At 42.7% G+C, this 24,967-nt stretch overlaps 1 protein-coding gene across 1 annotated transcript in view; it reads right to left on the bottom strand.

The window, feature by feature from the left end:
* The window catches only part of LOC126416977 (odorant receptor 65a-like), a 59,552-nt gene extending 36,708 nt beyond the window's left edge, over positions 1–22,844 (bottom strand). Inside the window, exons 1-3 of the mRNA XM_050084862.1 lie at positions 22,518–22,844; positions 15,066–15,559; positions 59–158 (exon numbers count right to left, since the gene is read on the bottom strand). Coding sequence (XP_049940819.1) covers positions 59–158; positions 15,066–15,559; positions 22,518–22,844 — 921 coding nt within the window. The remainder of the gene's footprint in view (positions 1–58; positions 159–15,065; positions 15,560–22,517) is intronic.
* Positions 22,845–24,967: the final 2,123 nt, after the last annotated feature.

Genomic DNA, 24,967 nt, shown 5'->3' with positions numbered 1-24,967 from the left:
CCCTAGTCACCATTTTAACACTACCTGACAATGGTAATCAAAAAGCTGTGATACTCACTAAGGCGACTTGGAACAGTTGGAAGCAGACTGCAGCCCCGATGGACAAGCTCTGCCCCAGTAGCATGGCGCCTAAACACTTCTCCATCAACTCGGTATTCCTGTGGGCAAATTGATGGAGAAAGAAAAACATTAGCACTTCGTTCCAAAGAAAGCTCTCATTACTATACAAAAGGATCGGAAACTGTTCGTCAATTAATTGTCTCAGGAAGAGGAAATTGTCCTCTTGTGTCCAACGTAAGAGTGCTGCTGATTTACTGTCCAGGAACATTCTCTACTTAAATTCGACTACAAATGTTGTGTATTTTTATTGGGTGAAGGAAATTATAAAACCTTTACATGATTAATCTGCTGAAACGGTTAGGTTCAGCTACTTATGCTATTAGGGTGATTGCAAATATTGTTGACAAACATATCGGTAAATTAGTCGACTATGTCTATTTTCATTCACTGCTTTCATATGGCATCACATTTTGGGGCAATTCGTCATTAAGAGATCATTCCACAAAAGCATGTAATCGGTATAATAGCTGCAGGCCACTCAAGATCACCTTCAACTCGGGATATTCACTTACCTTGGCTATACATATAATCACTTATGAAATGTGTTATTAATAACCCATCCCAGTTCAAAAATAGCAGCGAAATGCATAACTAGAACCCTAGAAGAAAGTATGATCTTCACTATTCTGGATTAAATCTCACTTTGTTACAGAAAAGGGTAATTATACTGCCACAAAAATCTTCGGTCATTTGCCAAAAAGCATTAAAAGTGTGACACATAGCCAACCAACATTTAAAAGCAAATTAAAATAATTTCTGATTGACATCTCCGTCTACTCAACAGATGAATTTTTAGATATGAGGTAGTAACTGTAAAAAAATTATTAATTATTTTGTGTAAAGAAAACTTACGTTAAAGTGACATGTTCCACATCATTACGAATTGTCGTATTCGTGATCTATGGAACAAGGATTAATGTATGTATGTGATCATGACACTGAACTACCCACTCGAAGTGATAAATCTTTATCCCTAAGAAGTAGCGACGCAGGAAAGGAGCCGTTTTAATCCGTGCCTGTTTTGATCATCTTTAGTGGATTAATTATCGTTTACTGGCTTCAACTCGTCTCATCTTAGGAACTAGTTTGTTGCTTTTTGGAAAAGTAAAGAGCCCTATAGTCACCTAATGCCGATGACTTTCAAGAGACAACAAATTTGAGTTTTACGATTGACGTGTTATCTTCATAAAAACCAAAACGCTAGTTTGATGATGACTCATACGAACTGAAGCCGGTAAATATCGTAAGTCCACTACATGCGATCAAGACGCGAAAGAAAAATATTTTTCAAATTAAATCGGGTACTTCATCCAGAAAAATTTCATAGAGAGGGACACCTTTGATCTCTCACTGCGTGGTAACATCGATATGAACAATGTTAACTGGTCGAGTCAGACCGCTGTTACATCCACTGTTGGTAGGGACTTTCGTAAGGTAAGCTCTTTCATCTGTTTACACGGACGTGTGGTAATGTGACATCAATATCTATTGATAACGATCCTACCATTGCAACTGTACTGCCTTTGGATGCTATAGGATTGGTTATCCCTCGTTAAGTAGCCATTGGTTTTTCGTCCCCATTGTGAAAAGGTTTGCAACCTCTTCTATTATTTCGCTTGTTCACGACAAGACATCCTAGGTAATCTGAGTGTCTGCTATGGACTCAGTTGTGCTGGCCGCAAACCTATGACGCTGTCCTCAAAAGACAAGTGCGGTGACCATGTGCCGGTCTCACCAAGTTGTCATTATTTCCATAGGTCTTCTTTATCGAGGGCTGTATCATAAAATCTGCAGCAATCGCTGGAAATATTCTTTCTGTTTAAAAATTACCCGTAGGGTATTTTTGTAACTGGTGTCGATCTTAGTTTATTCTTTGCCATTTTACTTATGTTTATGTTGTTCTACTCCAACCTTTTACCGATATATGAACGCCATTTTAGATGTCTGTGTTTATCTATCGTATTCCTTCCTCTGACTCTAAAATTTCACTTGGGCCTCTACTCCTGCTTTGATTTTGAGCTTTCTTTTCGTACAACATGATAGGCAAATCAATGTACTGTTTGGGTTTTCTACTTATGTACATCAGAGTAGAGCATTGAGATTAAATCTCTTCGTTTCCTTCTCATTTGTACACTCGTGTTCCATTATGTGCGGTTTATGACAATAAGAATCCTTATATCCTCTTGCCCTCATAGGTCATTGTTTCATTGGAAATTCTGTAGATCTTAAGATGAAACATATCATAGCATTGTATACACGAGCTTCGCTGGCTTTAAGCTGATCTGCAAGGCGTGAAGACGAATTTACTCCACTTTATTTGTCAGAAATGGACCACCATCTTTCTCTTAGTTCTGACCAACAAGGCTCAATGTGTGTAATAATCCACAAGCGCGTCAATTCTTTCCGTAATCTTTCACTCAGTCAGATACAGAGAGCACACGTTTTTTTCATCCATAGTGTTCCAAAATATGAGTCTAGTATCCTAGCTTCTCTTGAGAAGCACACTCTCTTGACTTCATAGTTGTATTGTGTGGTAAAAAGTATACTGCCAGTTAATCTGATGCCTAAATGCATTCTGTAGTTGGATGGTATATCTAAAACAGAATGAGGCACTCAGGACTACCGAAGTTCCCACCAATAGGTAGGTCTCCGTCAGTTTTCCCAAAGCGATTACAGATGAGCTGAGCAGTTCGTGAACAGCTAGTGGCAAGTTGCTGATAAATGTATACGTTGCTCGCAGGTAGTTCGTGAGCCTTTCGGCGCAAACCACCAGCTACAGCATATCTTCGTGTTTCTGCGGCGAAAAGACTGATCCATTAAGTTTCTGGCGTGCAGCCGCATAAATTAAACTCCTTCACTTCTTCTTCTAATATTTCGGCCGTATAACATTCAGCCATCTTCAGACTGAGCCGAAGGACTCTACACGACGCTTCAAGACGACGACGCGAGCTTTAGTGCTGGAAACTCTTCACTTCCAGTTTAGGATGAACTTGAACACTATGTCTTACATGCAGTCTTCTATTGTCGTCTGCCATGACTTGAAGCATATTTTAGTGAAGCCTAGTACTGCTCCCGAAGTAGCAGTTTTGTTACGTATTGTATTATTTATTTATTCTATTATGACAGGAAATTGATATGGCCATCGTAGACAGAGCCAGTACTAGCCTTTGTTGCCCACGTTTCTGGTATTCATATATGCAGAGCTAACGGTATTAGAGTAGAGCGTCCTTTCAGTATCTAGATTCGTTAATTCGTTCATTCAGTCGCTGTACACAAGCCAATAGCGACGTTCTCGCGAAGTGTAGTCACGTAGAAGGTAGAGAGCCAGTCGCGGAGCCCTCTTGCAGTTGGCTGGGTTGCTGGTGTAGAGTTTGGAGCCAATTTGGTACTGCAGCTATGAGAAACTGCGCAAGGCTCGTATCCAACATTTGGTGCATCATACTAAGCATTTTAGCCAGGTCGACAAGGCCAAAGGTGGTAGTTCGGCTGCCAGCATGTAGGATTTTCTCAGTGGTTTCTTGCGTCACAGCTGTTGCGATCCAGGGGAGCTGTGAGGCACTAGTGGTTATAGGATGCGTGAAAACTTGCGTGATTGGTGCACGTCAGGACTCTGCGGGGTGTTGTAGTAGTAATCTGTAACTCGCTGCGATGTGGCTTAATGTCTCCGATTCAAAGCTATGGCTTGAATGTACGGGAAACCTTGACTTGTAGCTGTGCGAGATGATATCTCAAGCTCATTGGTTAGTCATTTGATTGCCTTCCATCCTTTCTATCTGGTGAAGGGGTTTTATTGCAGTCGATGCCGAAGGGGTTGTTATTCTCCTTGCGTAGTGTGACGTTAATGGATGCCTTTTATGAAGCGCACTAGCATGGTACAGTAGATAGCCGATGTTTATCTCGCAAGTCTTCGGCAGTTACGTCAAATGGTGCGATTGAAGTTACTTTCCAAAGTTCTCGGATGTTCTCGTTGTTGGTGGCATTAGCGAGAACCACTGCAGCGGCACTGCATCGTTCAGGAGTGGTGATTTCATTATGCTGAGAGAGCACACTTCATAACGTTCCTGTTGTAGTTCTTGCATTCTGACATCTTTGAGTCGTTTTCCTGTCATCGTGGTGCAAGCGTAAAATTCAGTCACATTCTGAAATCACGTCAGTAGCTCTGTGGTGCTCTTCCACGGGGTGTGGGCATATTTTATACATGCCTTTTCAGCCTGTTTTGAAGGAAATGAGTGTTCTTATACAGCTTGCTTCACGAGATGGTAGAGAGTCATGTAAGTTTACGAAAAAAGCAGGGCAATCGTAAGTGGCGTCGTGTACTGGCCCATGTTGCAGTGGTGCATGATGGTTCACCATTATCTTCAACGTCTGCCAGTGGTATGAAGTTATTGTTAGACGTCGCCAGGTCTGCTACCGCAAGCTGGCAACGTGGGCTATCCTGTGAGATTGTACGAAAATTTCTTCATCCTTAGTTGGTGGACGTGTAGTCTTTGTGAAGGCGTTTCTTAGAGGCCTTCTTGCTTCTGAGAAAGGTAAGAACCTCGCTGCTAAAGACGACGGCTTGTTTCTTACTGATGCTGTTGCATGTGCTCTTCAGTAGCATGCCCTTTTCGTCTGATGGTTTCGTATTCCATTTTTTCTGCCTCCACACGAAAGCTAGAGGACGCAGGAGGCAGTCTCATTAACATAGCAAGTCAGTCATCAATGCTGGAAAGTCCCCCAATCTGTAGTGACGCCCATGCCGTCATCCTTATTCGTCGCAAGAGCCGTCATCCTGGGGCGACCGGCTGCGACTTCGGACGAGCCGAGATACACATTTTGCCGACCGGCGACACCCGAGTGCCTGTGACCGTAGCCACGTCACCAGCGCACTCCTCCAGACTGGCGGGCGGAGCCGAAGCTCAGTCCGCCACTCATGCGTCCTCCTGCTGCGACATCGCTGTGCTGAGTGTGGGCGGCTGCTGACGCCGCAGCACTCGCTCCGCCCTTTGAACCCTACGAACTGCGCAACTGCGCATGCGGTCACAGATACACGAGCGCCAAACACATTGGTCGGTGGCAAAGAAGTACACATCTGCTTGAACTGAACCTCTGACTACTCGCTCGATCCTCTTCGGGAAGTCGATGTATCCTTGTGAAATGCGGTGTGGCGACGTCCTTTCAAGGTTGTTATGGAAATCGCAGGATTCTATGATTTGTCCAATTTGAAACACATATCTGTTTTAATTAACTTTCTCGCCAAATAAATCCCAACTGTTTCGTTCACCACCCAGTCCCAAAGGATGGGTTAGACGCTAGAATTTCGACATTTTAGTACAGCTGAAACCGACAAGCGTGAGCGCTAAAATTTTGATATTTTCGTACAGCATCGAGTGTTAGTTGAGCGCTCATACAAAAGTCCTTGGAGAATCACATCACTGTAGTCAAGTATGGGGATTATCATTATCTCTAGGTGGTTCTTCTTAAACGTGAAAGAAAACGAATTTTCATTTTTCTGCAGGAAGTGAAGTGACGCTGACACTTTCCCCAGAATTTGAATCGAGGACAGCTGCCAACATGAGTAACGTAGAACTAAATATCCTCGGCGTAGTGAAGCCACTCAAATCACTTAATAAAACCAAATCTTCTCGTCCAGACTGTATACCAATTAGGTTCCTTTCGGAGTATGCTGATGCATTAGCTGCATACTTAACAATCATATACAACCGCTCGCTTGACGAACTATCCGTACCCAAAGACTGGAAAGATGCACAGGTCACACCAATATTCAGGAAAGGTAGTAGGAGTAGTCCACTAAATTACAGGCCCATATCGTTAACATCGATATGCAGCAGCATTTTGGAACATATATTGTGTTCGAACATTATGAATTACCTCGAAGGAAACGGGCTATGGACACACAGTTAACATGGGTTTGGAAAACGTCATTCCTGTGAAACACAACTAGCTCTTTATTCACAAGAAGTGTTGAGTGCTTTTGACAAGGGATTCCGTGTTTCTGGATTTCCGGAAGGCTTTTGACACTGTACCACACAGGGGGCTCGTAATTAAATTGTGTGCTTATTGAATATCGTCTCAGTTATATGACTGGATCTGTGATTTCCTGTCAGAGAGGCCATAGTTCGTAGTAATTGATGGAAAGTCATCGAGTAAAACATAAGTGATTTCTGGCGTTCCCCAAGGTAGTGTTATAGGCCCAATGCTGTTCCTTATCTATATAAACGATTTGGGAGACAATCTGCGCATCCGTCTTCGGTTGTTTGCAGATGACGCTGTCGTTTATCGACTAATAAAGTCATCAGAAGATCAAAACAAACTGCAAAACGATTTAGAAAAGATATTTGAATGGTGCGAAGAGTGACAGTTGACTCTAAATAACGAAAATTGTGAGGTCATCCACATTAGTGCTAAAAGGAACTCGTTAAACTTCGGTTACACGACAAAGCAGTCTAATCTAAAAGCCCTAAATTCAACTAAATACCTAGGTGTTACAATTACGAACAACTTAAATTGGAAAGAACACAAAGAAAATGTTGTGGGGAAGGCTAACCAAAGACTGCGTTTTATTGGCAGGACACTTAGAAAATGTAACGGACCTACTAAGGAGACTGCCTACACTACGCTTGTCCTTCCTCGTTTAGAATACTGCTACGTGGTGTGGATTCCTTACCAGATAGGATGTCGGAGTATATCGAAAAACTTCAAAGAAAGGCATCACGTTTGGTATTATCGCGAAATATGGGATAGAGTGTCACAGAAATAATACAGGATTTGGGCTGGATATCATTATAAGAAAGGCGTTTTTCGTTGCGACGGAATCTTCTCTCGAAATTCCAATGAACAACTTTGTCCTCCGAATGCGAAAATATTTTGTTGACACCGACCTACATCGGGCGGAACGATCACCACGATAAAATAAGGGAAATCAGAGCTCGTACTGAAAGACATAGGAGTTCATTCTTTCCGCGCGCTACACGAGATTGGAATAATAGAGAATGTTCATTCTTTCCGCGCGATATACGAGATTGGAGTAATAGAGAATTGTGAACGTAGTTCGATGATCCCTCTGCCAGGCACTTAAATGTGATTTGCAGAGAATCGATGTAGATATAGACTGTAGCTGTGTGTTCAGACCAGTCTAAAGGGTGGCCCAGAATTATTGCAAAGTTCTTTGCAGAAGAAGAAAACCTTATTTCTCTGTTTCTCTGCCATTTAGGATTTGAACAGATGGATAGTAAGTCTTTTGTGAGCGACTACGATTACTTGTGTTTCAGATGAGTTAGTTTCAAACCTACTCTCTGCACCCACACTGATAGGCCAAGTAAATCAGCATTTACATGCTGGATGACTGTACATAGGTTTGTTGTGCCTTCATTTAGAAATAAATGAAAATCGTCAGCGTACAGGTAATATTTCCAGTGGAAGAGAGTAGTTGGCACATCATTAACACAAAAACGGGGGAGTAGTAATTGGTCCACTACTGATCCTTGTGGGACCTCTGAATCTACTTCCCCCCCCCCCCTCCTCCCTTTGTGACCTTTCTGTTCCAATCATTGCTCACTGTTGGCGAAATGTAATGTATGTAACTACTATATAGCACTTGAAGAAAAATTTTTACTTATGAGATCAAGGCGAATGTCAAAGACGACAGTTTGTAAAGCTTTGCTGAAATCCAAACAAGACGAAATAGTCGCCTGTTGTTTATCTATAACTTGTTTCAGTTCATCAGTCGTTGTGCTACGATTCTGCCAGAAACCGGACTAGTATTCATCTAAAAGGTTGTTTGATGTCAAATAATTAGTATGCTGTTCGTGAACTATGTATTCTAAAGCATTGGACACTGCTGGAAGAATGAAAATGCGTCTGTAGTCGGATATCATAAGGAGGATTCCTTCTTGGGTAACCGTTTTATGAGTCCGATCTTCCAGGATGTTGGACAAATGCTAGAGGTCAGAGAATGGTTAAAATGACCATTATTTTTGGCACTAAGTGTCAACGTGAAGATTGATCATTTGCAGCGTCATATCATTGTACTCTGGCCTAGGCTGTGAGATCCGGATGTTCCTGCTGTGTTCCCTGACTCTTCCATGGACTGTACGAGTCATCTTTTCGATGTATGATGGGCCACTCTGGAAGGGTATCTTATGAACTCCAGCCTTCTGGAGCATCAAATAATTTTTAACGGAAACTGATACTGCTGCTCTCTCCAGTGGAAGGTGAAAAATCAGTTTTACTTTGTGCTTGCTTTGGATCCGTCCTATTTTTGAGGATAGGCTTCCCACATATGACAGGAAAAGCCATGAATTTAAATATTTCTGTGTGTCTTCTTCCGCATTCCATATGGCCAAATTTGGTCTCATTGGTAGTGCTTGCCCATTCGCTTCAAAATATCTCCATAAGTAGAGAACCTAATACTGCAGACATTTTATTTAATAACGAAATTTTTGAACAGACTCACGGTGTCGCCATGGGTATTCCCTTGCCGCTTTTGGTGGCCAATATGTTTATGAAGGCTTGTGAGAGAAAACGACTGGAATGTGCTAGTTTGAAGCCCACCGATTTTTTCATCTAAGCTAACATGTTGGTAGTGCAACCCCAGGGTGAAATAAATTACATACATTACCTCGCAAAGGTCATGTCAGGTTGATTTGGCCTCGGGAATATCAGAAGTGTCAAACTATGCTCTGAGTCGGCAATCGCTAGCTGACGTTTGACGCAAATTTCTAGGATAAACTAGACAAGAAGAGTTGCTCTGATTGGCTTGTGACTGGTAACATTCCAGGGTGCGAATTTGTTAAACGTGGCATTGACACCATATTGGCGGAAAATAGTAACATTTTTTCCCGATAGACGTTTTTGTTCAGATTGGCACAAACTGCCGGGTCAGGAGCTGGTAGGAGAAAAATGATTTAATGAGCAGTCAGGATGCGGTAGCTGTTCCACTGCTTGCCTATCTTGTTAGCTGTTGTCAGCAATTACCTTTGTTTCTCGTAGAATGTTAATCCCGATACTCTGTAATTGTTTAATGAACAATATTTTTATGTTTCATTTCCATTTTTATTTGAAGAGGCATGTAGTAATTGATTTATTCTATTGAGCCAACAGATAGATACTAGGGTTACTACAATATGATTCTATGTCAGAGCATTTTAAGATAATGATTCCGTTGGGTAATTTATAGTTAACATGGAGTCTTAAGGGTAGTGTGATTGAGTCTGGGTAGGTCCATTACTGTGATAGGTTTCAAATTCTCATACACCGAAGAATATTGTATAAATTGGCGAACCATGGTTCAAATGGTTCAAATGGCTCTGAGCAAGATGGGACTTAACATCTGAGGTCATCAGTCCCCTAGAACTTAGAACTACTTAAACCTAACTAACCTAATGACATCACACACATCCATGCCCGAGGCAGGATTCGAACCTCCGACCGTAGCGGTCGCGCTGTTCCAGACTGAAGCGCCTAGAACCGCTCGGCCACAACGGCCGGCGACGAGCCATGCTCAGTCATCGTATCTTGGGAGATTCTGTGGGCAGACTAAGTTCTTCTCTTATATCATGTAGTGCGTAAGTAGATCAAATATATAGTTCACTTTGTCATTTCAATTTAGCGACCATCTGTGTACACTTACATCTGCGCTCGTATAAGATTAGTTTTTATTGCTGATGCCTGTTTTTCATTTTCTTCTGTTTGCAACGGATTCTGGTTCCGCGGGTTCTGCACAACGTCTCTGTGTCATTTGGCGACGTTTTTTACCGGCGTTGTGATTTAGAAGATATTGTGATCATTCTTTATTCATTTATGGTATCTAGATATCTGTAAGATTACCAGTTGCTGGGCAAATCTGTTGTGTCACGAAGCGAATTTTGTAATCTTGTATATTAGTGTTCAGTGAGTATGATCACGTGCAGTAAGGCTCGGGGACAGAAGGAAGTTGATAAGTTGATACAATAGTGAATATGGAGCACAGTAAGACAGACATAAAGTGTGTATGAGCGTTACTGCATGCAAAGGCACACGTTAGCATGGAGGATTTAGTCATAGTTAAAGGGTCAGAACAGATAGACGTGATCACAGAAGGCATTGAGCAAGATCAGGGGGATGTCGCAAGAAGAGGAACAGTTATGAATGGTTTTGAACGATAAATGTAATTTTTTGCGTACATGTTTCAGTTTGGTTGCTTAAATGTTTGGGGGTCCTTTGATTTTTTGAGCCTCAGTGACAAATTAATAATAACAAAATAGTGAAGTCTGCAATAATTTTAAAACGGACCAAAGGCAATGAGACACTCCTTTCCTACATGATATATTTTCTGTTATTATACTGTGCCGTGAGCATCAATGTGCACGACTATTACAGCGATTGTAAAACATTTGGGATGGCTGTGATGAAGTGGTGAACCAACTGATTCTTTAGATAACAGTCATGACGCTTCTGTGTGTACAGCGAATAGGAACTTTTCTAAACAGCAGGTTTTTTATTTTGTTGTCGTTTGTTGTTGATATCAGCGCCTGTAGTGCGGTCTCTGGACGTTCGATTATGATTAGGGACGAAACCATACCACCGGTGCATGGACGCATTTCTAGAGAGTATGAATTTAGGTTTTGTGTTGTAGTGTTACGCCAAGGGAGCATCCTCACTTGTCATGAATAAATAATGAAGTCTGTCCGTCATGTGGGTGAACAGACTCTGCAGCATTGTAGATAAGAAAATGTGACCTTCGACAAGAAACAAGACACTAACTTTTTCAGCCGGCTGGAGTGGCCGAGCGCTTCTAGGCGCTACAGTCTGGAACCGCGCGACAGCTACGGTCACAGGTTCGAATCCTGCATCGGGCATGGATGTGTGTGATGTCCTTAGGTTAGTTAGGTTTAAGTAGTTCTAAGTTCTAGGGGACTGATGACCTCAGAAGTTAAGTCCCACAGTGCTCAGAGTCATTTTTTTTTAACTTTTTCGTCTTCTCTCATTCCAGTAATAGGCAACTCTCGGGCGCAACAGATGAGCTTAAGAATTTTCTAATATTGTTTTCAAAGTATGTTCCAAATCGTTTTCTGCTCAATAATGTCTGAACAAGGACAAGGCACCATGTAACTTTCATTTTCATGGCCAAATCAGAATTTTTATTTCACTGGTACATTGGTAGTGGCATAGTTTCCTTAAGTATCTTAATTATTTGAATGTGTTGAGTGTGTAGGCATTTAGAGGTCTTAGGTAGCCATCGCTTAGTTACGGACCTACCTGTTGAATTAATAATAGTGATTTAGTTTATGTTAGTTGTTGCGTCATTTTGTTGCCCAGCCGTGAGGAATCTGAATGCACAGCCATGTGCAGGCTCGGCCACACAACACCAAGTCAAGGACAACAGTCTGAAAGGTTTGACGCGACAACGGCCAGGATGCACACTGACGCCACGCCGACGGAAACGCCTTCAGCGGCCGACTAATCGAGGCCACCTGACATGTTGCTAGCTGTAAAGCGCATTCCTCGCGTCTGTTACAGGCGTTGAGGTATGACGCTGGGATTGTGCCGTTGCCTTTCTTCCTCTGGGGAGCATTATAGTAGCTACGTTGTTGTTTTCCCGAGTATCCACATATTTGTCTGTACGAGATATCCCCTGCAATAGTTACCTCCAACGACAGTTCCTTACATAGGGTACACATATGTGGACCCTAGTGTACTTCATTTCATATGTTACTGCTCATGAGCTCTCAGCAGTTCTCCTAGTACAGACGAGTTAACCCCGTAGGTATTGCTGGATGGGGCGCGCCGAGAAGACAGCCACTAGAGGATAATCCTGATGTCCAGGCCAGCTGCCACGACTGATGGACGCAGTTGCGCAATTGCTACTACTGCTCGTGATAACGCTGGCCTTGGATGTGCCGACGGCTGTCCAGTCCTTTTCGCCTAATGCAACAGCGATGGAGATATGGACCTTCCTGCAACGCTACATACAGCAGTTCACAGCCTTCGGACTCACCACACTCTGTGAAAAGACGCACCGACCTAAGTGTAGTGGCCACGCCTTTCGTGTGATCGTGTGACAGCGACACGTGTCTCTAATCTCCTTCATGTACTCGACAAAAGTCTCAGTGTACGTTAGTACTTTCGCTGTTTTCTTTACAGTAGGTTCAGTACAACTGTACAGTGTCCCCTCCATCAAGAGTACTAAAATCGTTTTCGGTGTATTGTTCATAAATGTAGCACGTTAGCACATGAAAATGCCCATGTGTGTAGCAAGAATCTTGCCAATATCAACTCTAGCCAACGGCCATGATCGATACAATGTGACCATTTCATACCCATATTATAAATCAAAATATTTGCTTTAGTATGGGGCTGTTATCTGTATGTTTTGACGTAACCTAAGATGTCTTGCAACGCGGGATTAGCCGAGCGGCCTAGGGCGCTGCAGTCATAGACTGTGCGGCTGGTCCCAGCGGAGGTTCGAGTCCTCCCTCGGGCATAGGTGTGTGTGTTTGTCCTTAGGATAATTTAGATTAAGTAGTGTGTAAGTTTAGGGACTGATGACCTTTGCACTTAAGTCCCATAAGAATTCACACACATTTGAAAATCTTTTTTTTAAGACGTCTTTCCAATGTTGTTGTTGGTGTTGTGGTCTTCAGTCCGGAGACTGGTTTGATGCAGCAGTCGATGCCACTCTATCCTGTCCAGGCTTCTTCATCTTCCAGTACGTACTGCAACCTACATCCTTCTGAATATGCTTCGTGTATTCATCTCTCGGACTCCCTCTACGATTTTTACCCTACACTCTGCCGTCCATTACTAAATTGGTGACCCCTTGATGCCTCAAAACGTGTCCTACCAACCGATCACTTCTTCTAGTCAAGTTGTGCCACAAATTCCTCTTCTCCCCAATTCTATTAAGTACCTCCTCATTAGTTACGTGATCTACCCATCTAATATTCAGCAGTCTTCTGTAGCACCACATTTCGAAAGCTTCTATTCTCTTCTTGTCTAAACTATTTATCGTCCATGTTTCACTTCCATACATGGCTACACTCCATACAAATACTTTCAGAAACGACTTCCTGACACTTAAATCTATACCAGATGTTAACAAACTTCTCTTCTTCAGAAACGCTTTTCTTGCTATTGCCAGTCTACATTTTATATCCTCTCTACTTCGACCACCATCAGTTATTTTGTTCCCCAAATAGCAAAACTCATTTACTACTTTAATTGTCTCATTTCCTAATCTAATTCCCTCAGCATTACCTAATTTAACTCGACTACATTTCATTATCCTCGTTTTACTTTTTTTGATGTTCATCTTATATCTTCCTTTCAAGACAGGGTCCATTCCGTTCAGCTGCTCTTCTCTGACAGAATATTTACAATATTAGTTTGATAATGTTTTATTTACCAAAATCATATCATGTACGCAACGTTAGTCATATCACACTCACACTTGCAATATTTACCTGTTATATGCTAGATAATTTGCCTAACGCCATTTGTATGCCCACAATTTAACTCTCCATGACGTAAACTATATCACAAATTTCTCAGTAATGAACTTAAACAAAAACTCATTTTGTTCACCTCTAATTTTATTTTCCAAGACTTATTGTTCATCACGCCTGTAGTAAACAGTTTAACTGCCAACTCATTCTCTATGTTTGTCATTCCAGTGGCATGATATTATGTGCATCATGTCTTTTAGTAACCGACAGGTCTTAACAGCTTATCCAAAAAGTTTTTGGTCGCTCTTTTGCTTGAAAGAGGTAGAAACTGTAACTTAATCAAACGTGAATACCTTGTACTGAAAAGTCATACAAATAGAATTGATGATTTACACATGCTGGAGTGACATTCATGGTAAAAACAGATAAAGCAGTAATTTTCTCAGCATCTTGCACAATTTATAAATGACGCATTTCTACAATGACGTGGTACTTTTAAAGTCTCTGTAGAAATACCAACTTGGTTTCCATTCATGAAATGTTCTCACTCATCCCACAGTTTTGAAGCTTTTTGATAAAATTCTAACAATAAAAACAGACATCGCAGGTTTTTATTAGGGAGTGCATTTTGGGGATTCACTTTAATACTCCACGATTGCAATCGTTCTTCATATTCAAAAATCTCTTCGTACAATTTTGCATTTATAATTGTGTATTTATAACTGAGGATTTGCCTGTTCTCTCCAAGAGTCAGTTAGGAGAAGAAATTTGGTCTCCTGCGCGTAGGGCCTAACTGCATCAGTGAAAATATTCCTTTTCATGGCTTTGATGAAAACATTAATAAATGCAATACGTTGACTATTGTTTCGGTTTATCTGCAGTGAAGTGACGTAAAGACTGAAAATAAAAAATAATCCCCACATAGGGTGTCAAAGACACGATCCACAGATTAACGTCCTGCGCTGTTTCCGGTGCACCGACAGTGGCCTGGAAATAACAGTAGATCAAATAGCCAATGCTTCGCCAAAGCCGTGGTAAAAACGTTGTGTTTTCTGGAGCCTCCACTTCTGTCATTTTCTGCCGATTCCTTTCAATTTGGACTAAATCGGTGATGAGTAGTAGGCGCGGTCTGCTTGTGAGACAAAAAACTCAACCTTGAGAATTAGACTGACATCACGAACCTGAGTTATCATGTTATCACACAGTCATCAACGCACTAACTTTTGCCAATCATACACCGGAGAAAAATTATTTCCTTATCTTTCAATATTTAGTCTTTCTTAGCACAATGCCACATTCGAAACAATTAGTCAAAACATGGTATTCCATTTCTACCGACTAGTTTCGCAATTAGTGTTCTATGTTGTTGTTTTACATATGAGATAAGTCACAGTGCTGCCTGCCAGCCCAAAAACTGGTTTCCGCTTAACACTTGAACCCTTGAGTTTAAAAATTTTGCTACTGTAGTGCATTTGAGTTCGAAATAATATGTACATCATAAGCCAGTATATCATCACTTACCTAATAATAGCTTGATGGTGAAGAATCATTTTTCGTAGTTGATGTCTGATTTGAAAGCCACTCATGGCGTCAGATGAGAGTGAAGTTTCAGAAGGCATATGTTTGATTGAAGACGTAAGGTCTTGGTCTTCATTAGCAAGGTCGACAATGTTTCTGGAGAGTAGGATGAGCTGCACCCGCAGCTGTGCTATGAGGGACACGTTGAAGGAGTCCACAACTATAGTAACCACGGCCGCGTGTATAGTGATGAAGCTGCAGAAGACCCAAGTGGGGATGAATGTGAGTGGACTCGTCACATCGTATGGGAGCTCCAAGATAAACGGCAATCCTGCAGCACAGAAACCAAAGCGAAGCAGCGGAAATATGATCCACCACAGGCAGCCTGCGGTGCCAAACCAAATGTAGGCCAGCACGAATCTGCGCAGATCTTGGTCACGTGTCTCCATCAGGTGAACATCATGTGGACGCAGGAAGTCTCCAAAGTCACGGTCCAGCTGCACATAGATAGAAAAGACAGTTAGTGAGAGTTGTCAAGTGAATTTACACACAAACTGCCTCTACTACAAGAGTTCTTCTCTTCACAACAGGTAAAATGGATTTCTCAGATATTACCAGTCACAAAACCCCCAAGAAATTACTTTATTTCAAGTTAACTTATACTTTTACACAAAATATAAAGATACTCAACAATAACCAAGTGCAGGTAACCCCACGGAATGAAAGCTGCATAAACGTCAATCAAGATCCAGCGTTGGGGCAGTTGAACGACAGTAGTAATATGCCATGGTCGTGCTCAATAAATTGTCGCCCACTTACAGTACATCTTTGTAACTACAGAAACCCAAACCAGGACATCCAAATGTAGATTTGAGCCCCATTTCTCACAAATTTCTGTCCAGTATCTGTCACTCAAGACCAACTTAACATACCATGAAGACAGTTTGTTATGTGAAGTACACCAATCTACTACAAATGACCGAAAGAAATTTTGACATTTGTTACTTTCAACCAATTAAAAAGTTTAAATACGTTTTATACAGAACGACATTAACAAATGATGAACATCGCTGGCTTCACATGACTAATATATTATTGGCAACCATTGACCATATACATAAATGTTTTCTATATATGTGGTATTTACTCTGCCCGTTTTATCTTAATTTCAAAAGTCAATATTTGGAAAAAACAAAAAACGAGAATAAAGAATAGTAAACTTCGTATATAGTATATTTATTCGTAGGAAATTATATTGTAAGAATATATTAGAATAGACCATGAAGGTACCTTACATAAACTGCAAAGCAACAAATATTGGAAAATAAATGATAGAAATAACACAGAAATAAACAAAAATGAAAGGAAAACATCGACGAAAAGTAGTAAATCATAAGAATGATTACTTAGTAAGTAAGATAAAAATTATGTACATGGAAACTAATAGTTGCTAAATAAAATGATAAAACATTCGTAGTAACTATGGTTTCACAAGGCAGAACACAAAGAAAATTTGACCAGAAAATTGGGAGATTAGTAAAAACGAATTAACTATGCTGAAATCTGTTTAAAAAGCTGACGGTATCGACAGAATTAACCCAAAGATTGTGAAATGAGAAGCGTGATTCTTGAACGACAGTTAATGTGTGCTAAACACAACTTAAAGTAATGGCTCTACTCAGCGCAAGAAATATAATTTTTTGATGAAGGGAAATAGTTCTTGCAACAGTTACGATGGAATACATTTACTGACTGTAAACTACAAAACTCATACCAAGCTGATAAAAAAAAGGTAGTTGTTGTGGTCTTCACAACGGTAACTCGTTGATGCAACGTTCCAAAACAGCCTATCCTCTGCAAACCCCTTCATCTCCGCACAGCTACTGCATCCTATATCCATTTCAACCTGCTTACAGTGGTCGACGCTTGGCCTCCTTCTAAATTTTTGTTCTACATGCTTTCCTCCACTACCAAAATGACGATTCCTTGCTGCGTCAGCATCCCTCTCTGAACTTCTTGTTTATCGTTTTCTCTATCACTTCAATTTATATTAGATATTCTTTTTAATCCAGAGATACTTTCCTTGCTACTGCCAGCCTGTCTTTTATCTCCCCTCTCATTTGGTGATCGTCAGTTAATTTGCTAACCGAACAGCAAAAATCTTCTATTACAATTTATTTCCCAACCCAATTTCGTTAGTGTAGCCTGATTTAATTCAACTACTTTGTTTCACTTTTATAGAATGTCTTTTCAAGATGCTGTCCATCCTGTTCAATGATCTTAAGTCATTTGTCGCCCCTTATAGAACTACATTGCCTCCTCAAACTGGGAAGTATGTCTTTATTCACCCACAACTTAATTTTCTTTCCTAATTTCCTCTGCGCTCCCCTTACTCAACCAGTGTTTACCTTTCATGTCCGACGGTTCTTATGATTGCCGTTTAGTTTCTATATAGCTCGCGGCTGGTCCCGGCGGAGGTTCGAGTCCTCCTCGGGCATGGGTGTGTGTGTTTGTCCTTATGATTATTTAGGTTAAGTAGTGTGTAAGCTTAGCGACTGATGACCTTAGCAGTTAAGTCCCATATGATTTCACACACATTTGAACATTTTTCTATATAGCTTGTCTGTCTTAGGAACGAAATACATCACTGATTCTGAGCTTTAGGGGTCCGACAATTTATTGATAGCTTTGTGGAAGTAAGTCGTATAATTTGCGTAAATAACGGGCCGATGATTTGCCTACGCGGTGATGGGGCCCGATAGCGACACAGATGCGTTCCATAGGATTTCCATCAGGTGAATTTGGTCGCCGAGACATTAACGTGAGTCCACTACAACACTCTGCAAATCACTGCAGCACAGTTCTGGCTCTGAGACACGGGCCATTATACTGCTGAAAGATGACATCTCCGTGGGGGAAGACATCAAGAATCAATGGATGCAGTTGGTTCGAAGTTGTCAGTGTGCCTTCGATTGTCTTCGATTACTACCACAGGTCCTATACAAGAGCAGAAGAATTTCTCCCACTACATACTATTGCTGCCACCAGCCTGCATCCGCGCGCTGCACGCCTCAAACCGCCGTTCACGTCGATGACGGCGTTTGTGGAGACGACCATTGACCTAGTGCAGCAAAAGTGTTATCCAACGGAAACAGCCGACATGTTTCCATTGATCGACAGTTAAATGCCGTGGCCACTGCAGTCGTAACTGACGATGACGTTGGGTCAACATGGAAAGATGTAGGGTGGTCCGCGGCGGATCTCCATATGCAAATAAGTAGGATGAACAGTGTGCTCTGAAACACTTGTGCGTGCACCAGCATTTTGCTCGTTCCGCAGAGATGCCCAGGCTTTACTGCGCCGACGAGCCTCCGGACCCCACGTTCTGTGAAGAGTCGTCTCCATGCAACCAGCCATTTAGCGCCTAGCGGTAATTTCACTGTCCTTCTACCTCTTTCCATAGTTGCTCTCGACATTAGCAAGTGAATATTCGATCAGCTTCTCCGTTTTCGAGACACACGTTTACAGGCACTGCATAATGATAAACTGCCCTTTTTCAAAGTCGCTTATCTCAAAGGATTTCACCATTTGCAGTCCATACCTCCTCTGGGGTGATCCCCCGTCCTTGTCTGCTCAGCTGAAATATTTTTGTTACCGAGTCGTGAGTCTGCAACGCCACCGAGCGGCATCCAACGACGTGATGGACAGTGGTGACAATGTTTTGGCTTATCATCGTATTACTACGCTGTCTCACGAAGGAAATAACTGAATTGCAAGTTGAATGGGGCTACCGTTTGGGATTCAAAACTTTTCTGGCGAATGTCGAGCGAACTGCTGTATGTCGGTAACTTCCTGCCTCCAAATCAAAAGAAGAAACACTAGGTTTAACGACCAGTTGATATCGAGGTCATTAGAGAGGAGCATAAGCTCGGATGGTGCCAACGATGGAGAAGGAAATCGCCCGTGAAATTTTGTGAGGAACCATTCCGGCATTTGCCTTGAGCGATTTAAGGAAATCGCAGAAAACCTGATTCTGGTTGGCCGGACGCGGAGTTTGAGCCCTCGTCCTACCGAAAGCGAGTCCAGTGTGCTAACCACTACGCCAACTCCCTCTATCAGAGTCTTACAGCCATATTCAAGGCATACTCATGTACTTTCAGCCGTACGCAACTGAAGATGGCCAGAAATATCAAGGATAAGAGCTATCGACTTCCAGCAGTTAACCCGAAATTTCATGGAAGAATAGTGAAAAGTTTATTCCAAAAAAATTGGGCCTTACGTCTGCCATTCTGCTACAGAATGCGTTCCCAAAGCGATACAAGTAATTTTATGGTGATAAGACTGCACATCGCAGAACATTTGGACTGGCTGCGCTAAATGCAGTAGGAGAAGGGGAACGCTTAGCTTCACAAAGCGCCCAAGGTCAATCTGCTGCAAGCAGTGTTGCGTCAGTACCACTGATTTCGTGAAACTCATCTCAAGTATCTTGTCATGACGCGCAATGGAGCAAACGGCCTAACAATGGTATGTCGTCGTCTTCTGTTCCAAAAGTTATATTGATGCCTATTACCTTTTGAGCAAGCATACAAGAATTGTTCTCTACTGTATCCAAAATTTTCAAGTTGACTGGATATGCTGAAGTAGGGCCGCTAATAACTGCCCGACGGTCCCGCTCTAAATGGCCATCAGTCAGGCACACCGAAGAAAATGTGACTCACGAGCGTGTTTTGTTGTACTCTGACTTTCGAGAGAACCTTAGAACAAATGCATAGGCACTGAACCTTCATACAGCCGCTGTGTACACCATCGGGACAAATAACCTCAACATATAAAAGGTATGCTCCAAAGTATTGACGTACGTGCTTAACGCAGGTAGAATGTCAATGGTAAGTGAATTTTCGGAACTGGTTCCAACTGAAGCTGATTTTTTAGTATTTGTTACATTCTAGGAGCGTGACTATTTGAGTAGGACACGGAGACAAAGCGCCAGTGTACCTAATGGAACACCCAGAGTCCCCCAATGAAAGATGGCAAAAATGAGCAAGTTAGAAGTGATATCAATGCTGACTGTGTGATTCACAAGAATCATAGTGTTTGATTCACAAGAATTTGCAAAGTGTGTGATTCACAAGAATTTTCGCCAAAATATTTCTAAATGCTTGTAGCTTAACTTTTCAAGAGCTTTCGACGATGTAGACTAATACACACTGTTTCAAATTCTGAAAGGTGCAGGGGTGAAATACAGAGCAGAAAAGGTTATTTACAGAGTTTACAGAAACCAGACTGCAATTATGTCTCGAAGGTCACGAAAGCCGGCCGTTGTGCCGGAGTGGTTCTAGGCGCATCAGTCTGGAAACGCGCGACCGCTATGGTCGTAGGTTCGAATCCTTCCTCGGGCATTGATGTGTGTGTTGTCCTTAGGTTAGTTAGGTTTAAGTAGTTCTAAGTTCTAGGGGATTTATGACCTCAGATTTTAAGTCCCACAGCACTCAGAGCCATTTGAACCATTTGAAGGTCATGAAAGGGAAATAGTCTTTGCGAAGGAAGGAAACAGGTTATAACCCGTCCCAAATGTTATTCAATCTGTTCACTGAGCAAGCGGGGGAAATCAAGGAAAAATATGGAGAAAAAATTAAATATGAGGTTTCCTCAATGACACCGTAATCCTGTCAGGTACAGCATAGGACTTGGAAGAGCAGATTAACAGAATGAACACAGCGTTGAAAGGAGGATATAATGCTAACACCAACAAAACAAACACAGCAGTAATGGTGAGGAGCTGAACTAAATCAGGCTATGCTGAGGGAACTAGATTATTAATGGGACACTAAGAGGAATATATCCTCTAAAAGGAGTATATCTACTAACTATTAACTAATCTACTATCTATTAACTAATGTAATTCCTATTCTGCTATTTCTGCAATAAAATTACGGGTGACAGCCGAAGTACATTGGCAATCGGAAGAAACGCGTTTGTGAAGAAGAGAAATTTGTTAACATCAGACGTGAAATTATAATAATGGGAAGTATTTTCTGAAGGTATTTGTCGGGGTGGGGGGTGCAATATTGTACATGTACATCGGCATGTACATCTACAACTACTTATATATTCCACAAGCCACGGTAAGATGAGTGAGGGAGACTACTGTGTGCCACTACTAGTCATTTCCTTTCCTGTTCCACTCTGTATGCCTCCATACTAGGCCTAGTCTGCATAATCTTCTCTTATTGGTCCTTATGCGAAATGTGTGTTGGCTGAAGTAGAATGGTCATGCAGTCAGCCTCAAATGCTGGTTCTCTAAATTTTCTCAGTGGTGCTTTTCCTCCAGTGAATCCCATTTGAGTTACCAAAGCATGTCCCTTATACTTTCGTGTTGTTCCAACCTACCACTAACAAATCTAGCACTGACCTCTGCAGAGCTTCGACGTCTGCCTTTAATCGGACCTGGTGTGGATCCCTCGATCAGTACTCAACGATGGGTCGCACTAGTGTCGCATATGCTGTCTACTTTACAAATGAAGAACACTTTCCCGAAATTCCCCCAATAAACCGCTGTTGACCATCCGCCTTCCCTGCTACAATCAACATATGGTCTTCCATTTCATACTTCTTTGTAACGATATGCCCAGATGTTTATCTGTGTGACTGTGTCAAGCAGCTGTACTCGAACATCATGTCCGCAGCTCGTGGTCTCGCAGTCGCGTTCTCGCTTCCCGAGCACGGAGTCACGGGTTCGATTCCCGGCGCGATCAGGGATTTTCACCTGCCTCGAGATGACTGGGTGTTTGCGTTGTCCTCATAATTTTATTATCATTCCTAAAAGTGGAAGTTTGGACTGAGCAAAGATTGGGAATTTGTACGGGCACTGATAACGGAGCAGTTGAGCGTTCCACAAACCAAAAATCGTAATCAACGAATATCATGATTTTGTTTTTCCTACTCACTTGGATTAACTTAAATTTCTCTACAGTTAGAGTTCGCTGTTACTCATCAGACTTGCTCTAAACTGAAACGAGCACGATATGCAGTTGATATAAGAAGAGAATAGAAGCTTTCGAAATCTGGTCTTATTGAAGAATGCTGTAGATGGGCACATAACGTAACTAATGACGAGGTACTGAACAGACTTGGGGAGAAAAAAAATTTGTGGTACAACTGGACTAAAGGAACGGATCGTTTGTATGGCACATTCTGTGACTGAATCATCAGGGAAGTGTTGGGATAAAAATTGTAGTGGGAGACCTGTAGACAAGCGTAGTCATCGGCTCCAAAAGGATGTAGGCCGCAATAGTTTTTCGAGTATATAAAAGGTTGGACAGTATAGAGTAGAACGGCGAGACCATGAACTGAAGACCATAACAGTAATAACATATACTGATTTTTGTTTAGCACGACATTGACATTACCTTAGGAGGACACTTAATCTTGTTTAGAATGGGGCAGAGTACAAACCTGGGCGGCGAGGTAGTGAAATTGGCGCTCGTGAACGGCGATATGTCCGAGGCGGAAGAGCCAGGCGGCGACGGTGTTGAAGGTGGAGAGCAGGAGTGTGAAGCGGTCTATGTCGGCGGTGCCGCCCCTCCACAGGGCCAGCGCCTGCGAGCAGAGGAAGGCCGCCACAGCGGCGTTCGCGGCCGCGCTCCGCAGGTAGTAGGCGCCCGCCGCCCATGACTCTGCTCGCGGGTGCCGCAACACACCCGTCCAGTGTAGCAGCCGCAGCAGGTACTCCAGCTCGTGTGGCGGCCGGGCGGCCGGCGGCGTCGACGGCGGCAGCTCCATCCCGCCCACACTACCAGCATGTGCCGAGTGTCATCTCATGCAACGTGAGTACAGTACGTATACGTCATAACCGTCATCGTCACCATCTCCTTCTTAGGACTATGCGACACTGTCACCTGTTCTGGTCCCAATCATAGAGCCACTTCCTGCGACGTCAGCCTTGTTCTCTCTTTTCAGCCGACCACTAATTCATTACCTTTGCAGATATTTTCTACACTACTGGCCATTAAAATTGCTACACCACGAAAATGACATGCTACAGACGCGAAATTTAACAGACAGGCAGAAGATGCTGCGATATGCAAATGATTAGCTTTTCAGAGCATTCACACAAGGTTGGCGCCGGTGGCGGTACCTACAACGTGCTGACACGAGCAAAGTTTCCAACAGATTTCTCATACACAAACTGCAGTTGACCGGCGTTGCCTGGTGAAACGTTGTTGTGACGCCTCGTGTAAGGAGGAGAAATGCGTACCACCACTTTTCCGACTTTGATAAAGGTCGGATTGTAGCCTATCGCGATTCCGGTTTATCTTTTCGCGACATTGCTGCTCGCGTTGGTCGAGATCCAATGGCTGTTAGCAGAATATGGAATTGGTGGGTCCAGGAGGGTAATACGGAACTCAGTGCTGGATCCCAACGGCCTCGTATCACGAGCAGTCGAGATGACAGGCTTCTTATCCTCATGGCTGTAACGGACCGTGCAGCCACGTCTCGATCCCTGAGTCAACATTCTCTGCCTCGAGATGACTGGGTGTTGTGTGCTGTCCTTAGGTTACTTAGGTTTAAGTAGTTCTCAGTTCAAGGGGACTGATCACCATAGATGTTAAGTCCCATAGTGCTCAGAGCCATTTGAACCAACCTGAGTCAACAGATGGGGACGTTTGCAAGACAACAACCATCTGCACGAACAGTTCGACGACGTTTGCAGCAGCATAGACTTTCAAATCGGAGACCACGGCTGCGGTTACCCTTGACGCTGCATCACAGACAGGAGCGCCTGCGATGGTGTACTCGACGACGAACCTGGGTGCACGAATGGCAAAACGTCATTTTTTCGGATGAATCCAGGTTCTGTTTACAGCATCATGATGGTCGCATCCGTGTTTGACGACATCGCAGTTAACGCACATTGGAAGCGTGTTTTCGTCATCGCCATACTGGCGCATCACCCGGCGTGATGGTATGGGGTGACATTGGTTACACGTCTCGGTCACCTCTTCTTCGCATTGACGGCACTTTGAACAGTGGACGCTACATTTCAGATGTGTTACGATCCGTGGCTCTACTTTTCATTTGATACCTGCGAAACCCTACATTTCAGCAGGATAATGCACGACCGCATGTTGCAGGTCCTGTACGGGCCTTTCTCGATACAGAAAATGTTCAACTGCTGCCCTGACCAGAACATTCTCCAGATCTCTCACCAACCGAAAATGTCTGGTCAATGGTGGCCGAGCAACTGGCTGATCACAATACGCCAGTCACTACTCTTGATGAACTGTGGTATTGTGTTGAAGCTGCGTGGGCAGCTGTACCTGTACACGCCATCCAAGCTCTGTTTGACTTAATGCCCAGGCGCATCAGGGCCGTTATTACGGCCAGAGTTGGTTGTTCTGGGTACTGATTTCTCCGGATCTATCTTCTTGGTGTAGCAATTTTAATGGCCAGTAGTTTACTATCCTATCAACAACACCCATTTCGTTCAGTTCTCATCTGTCTTCTCCTTAGCTGAAATGATTCTGAAAAGTTATTATTTCATTCCTTAGATTCGTTACAGCACAGAATAGTTTCCTGTAGGAACGTACAAATTTTTATTAAGGCTCGTTTGCATTGCCACAGTTAAGACAGAGATATAGGCTGAAGTAAGAGGTGTGACAATATGTCGCAAGTGGGTCAGACCATAGACACATTACGTCACCATCCGCCGAGTGAGAATACACATTTAGCTGAAAGACAACTGTGACAGAAACCCAAGGGAAATGAGACAAGAGTAAGACATGTTGTGAGAAAATCTATCTTTTACACAAGAACATGTAGTGCGGCCCTGATACAGCAGTTAATAACCTTTTAAGTGAATTTGGCAGAAAAGGACACACGCAATCATTAATGCCTAAGCCTCC

This window comes from Schistocerca serialis, chromosome 8, assembly GCF_023864345.2.
Source record: "Schistocerca serialis cubense isolate TAMUIC-IGC-003099 chromosome 8, iqSchSeri2.2, whole genome shotgun sequence".
Taxonomy (NCBI): Eukaryota; Metazoa; Arthropoda; class Insecta; order Orthoptera; family Acrididae; genus Schistocerca; species Schistocerca serialis.
The sequence above is the reverse complement of the archived record's forward strand: the minus strand, read 5'-3'. Positions and strand labels throughout refer to the sequence as shown.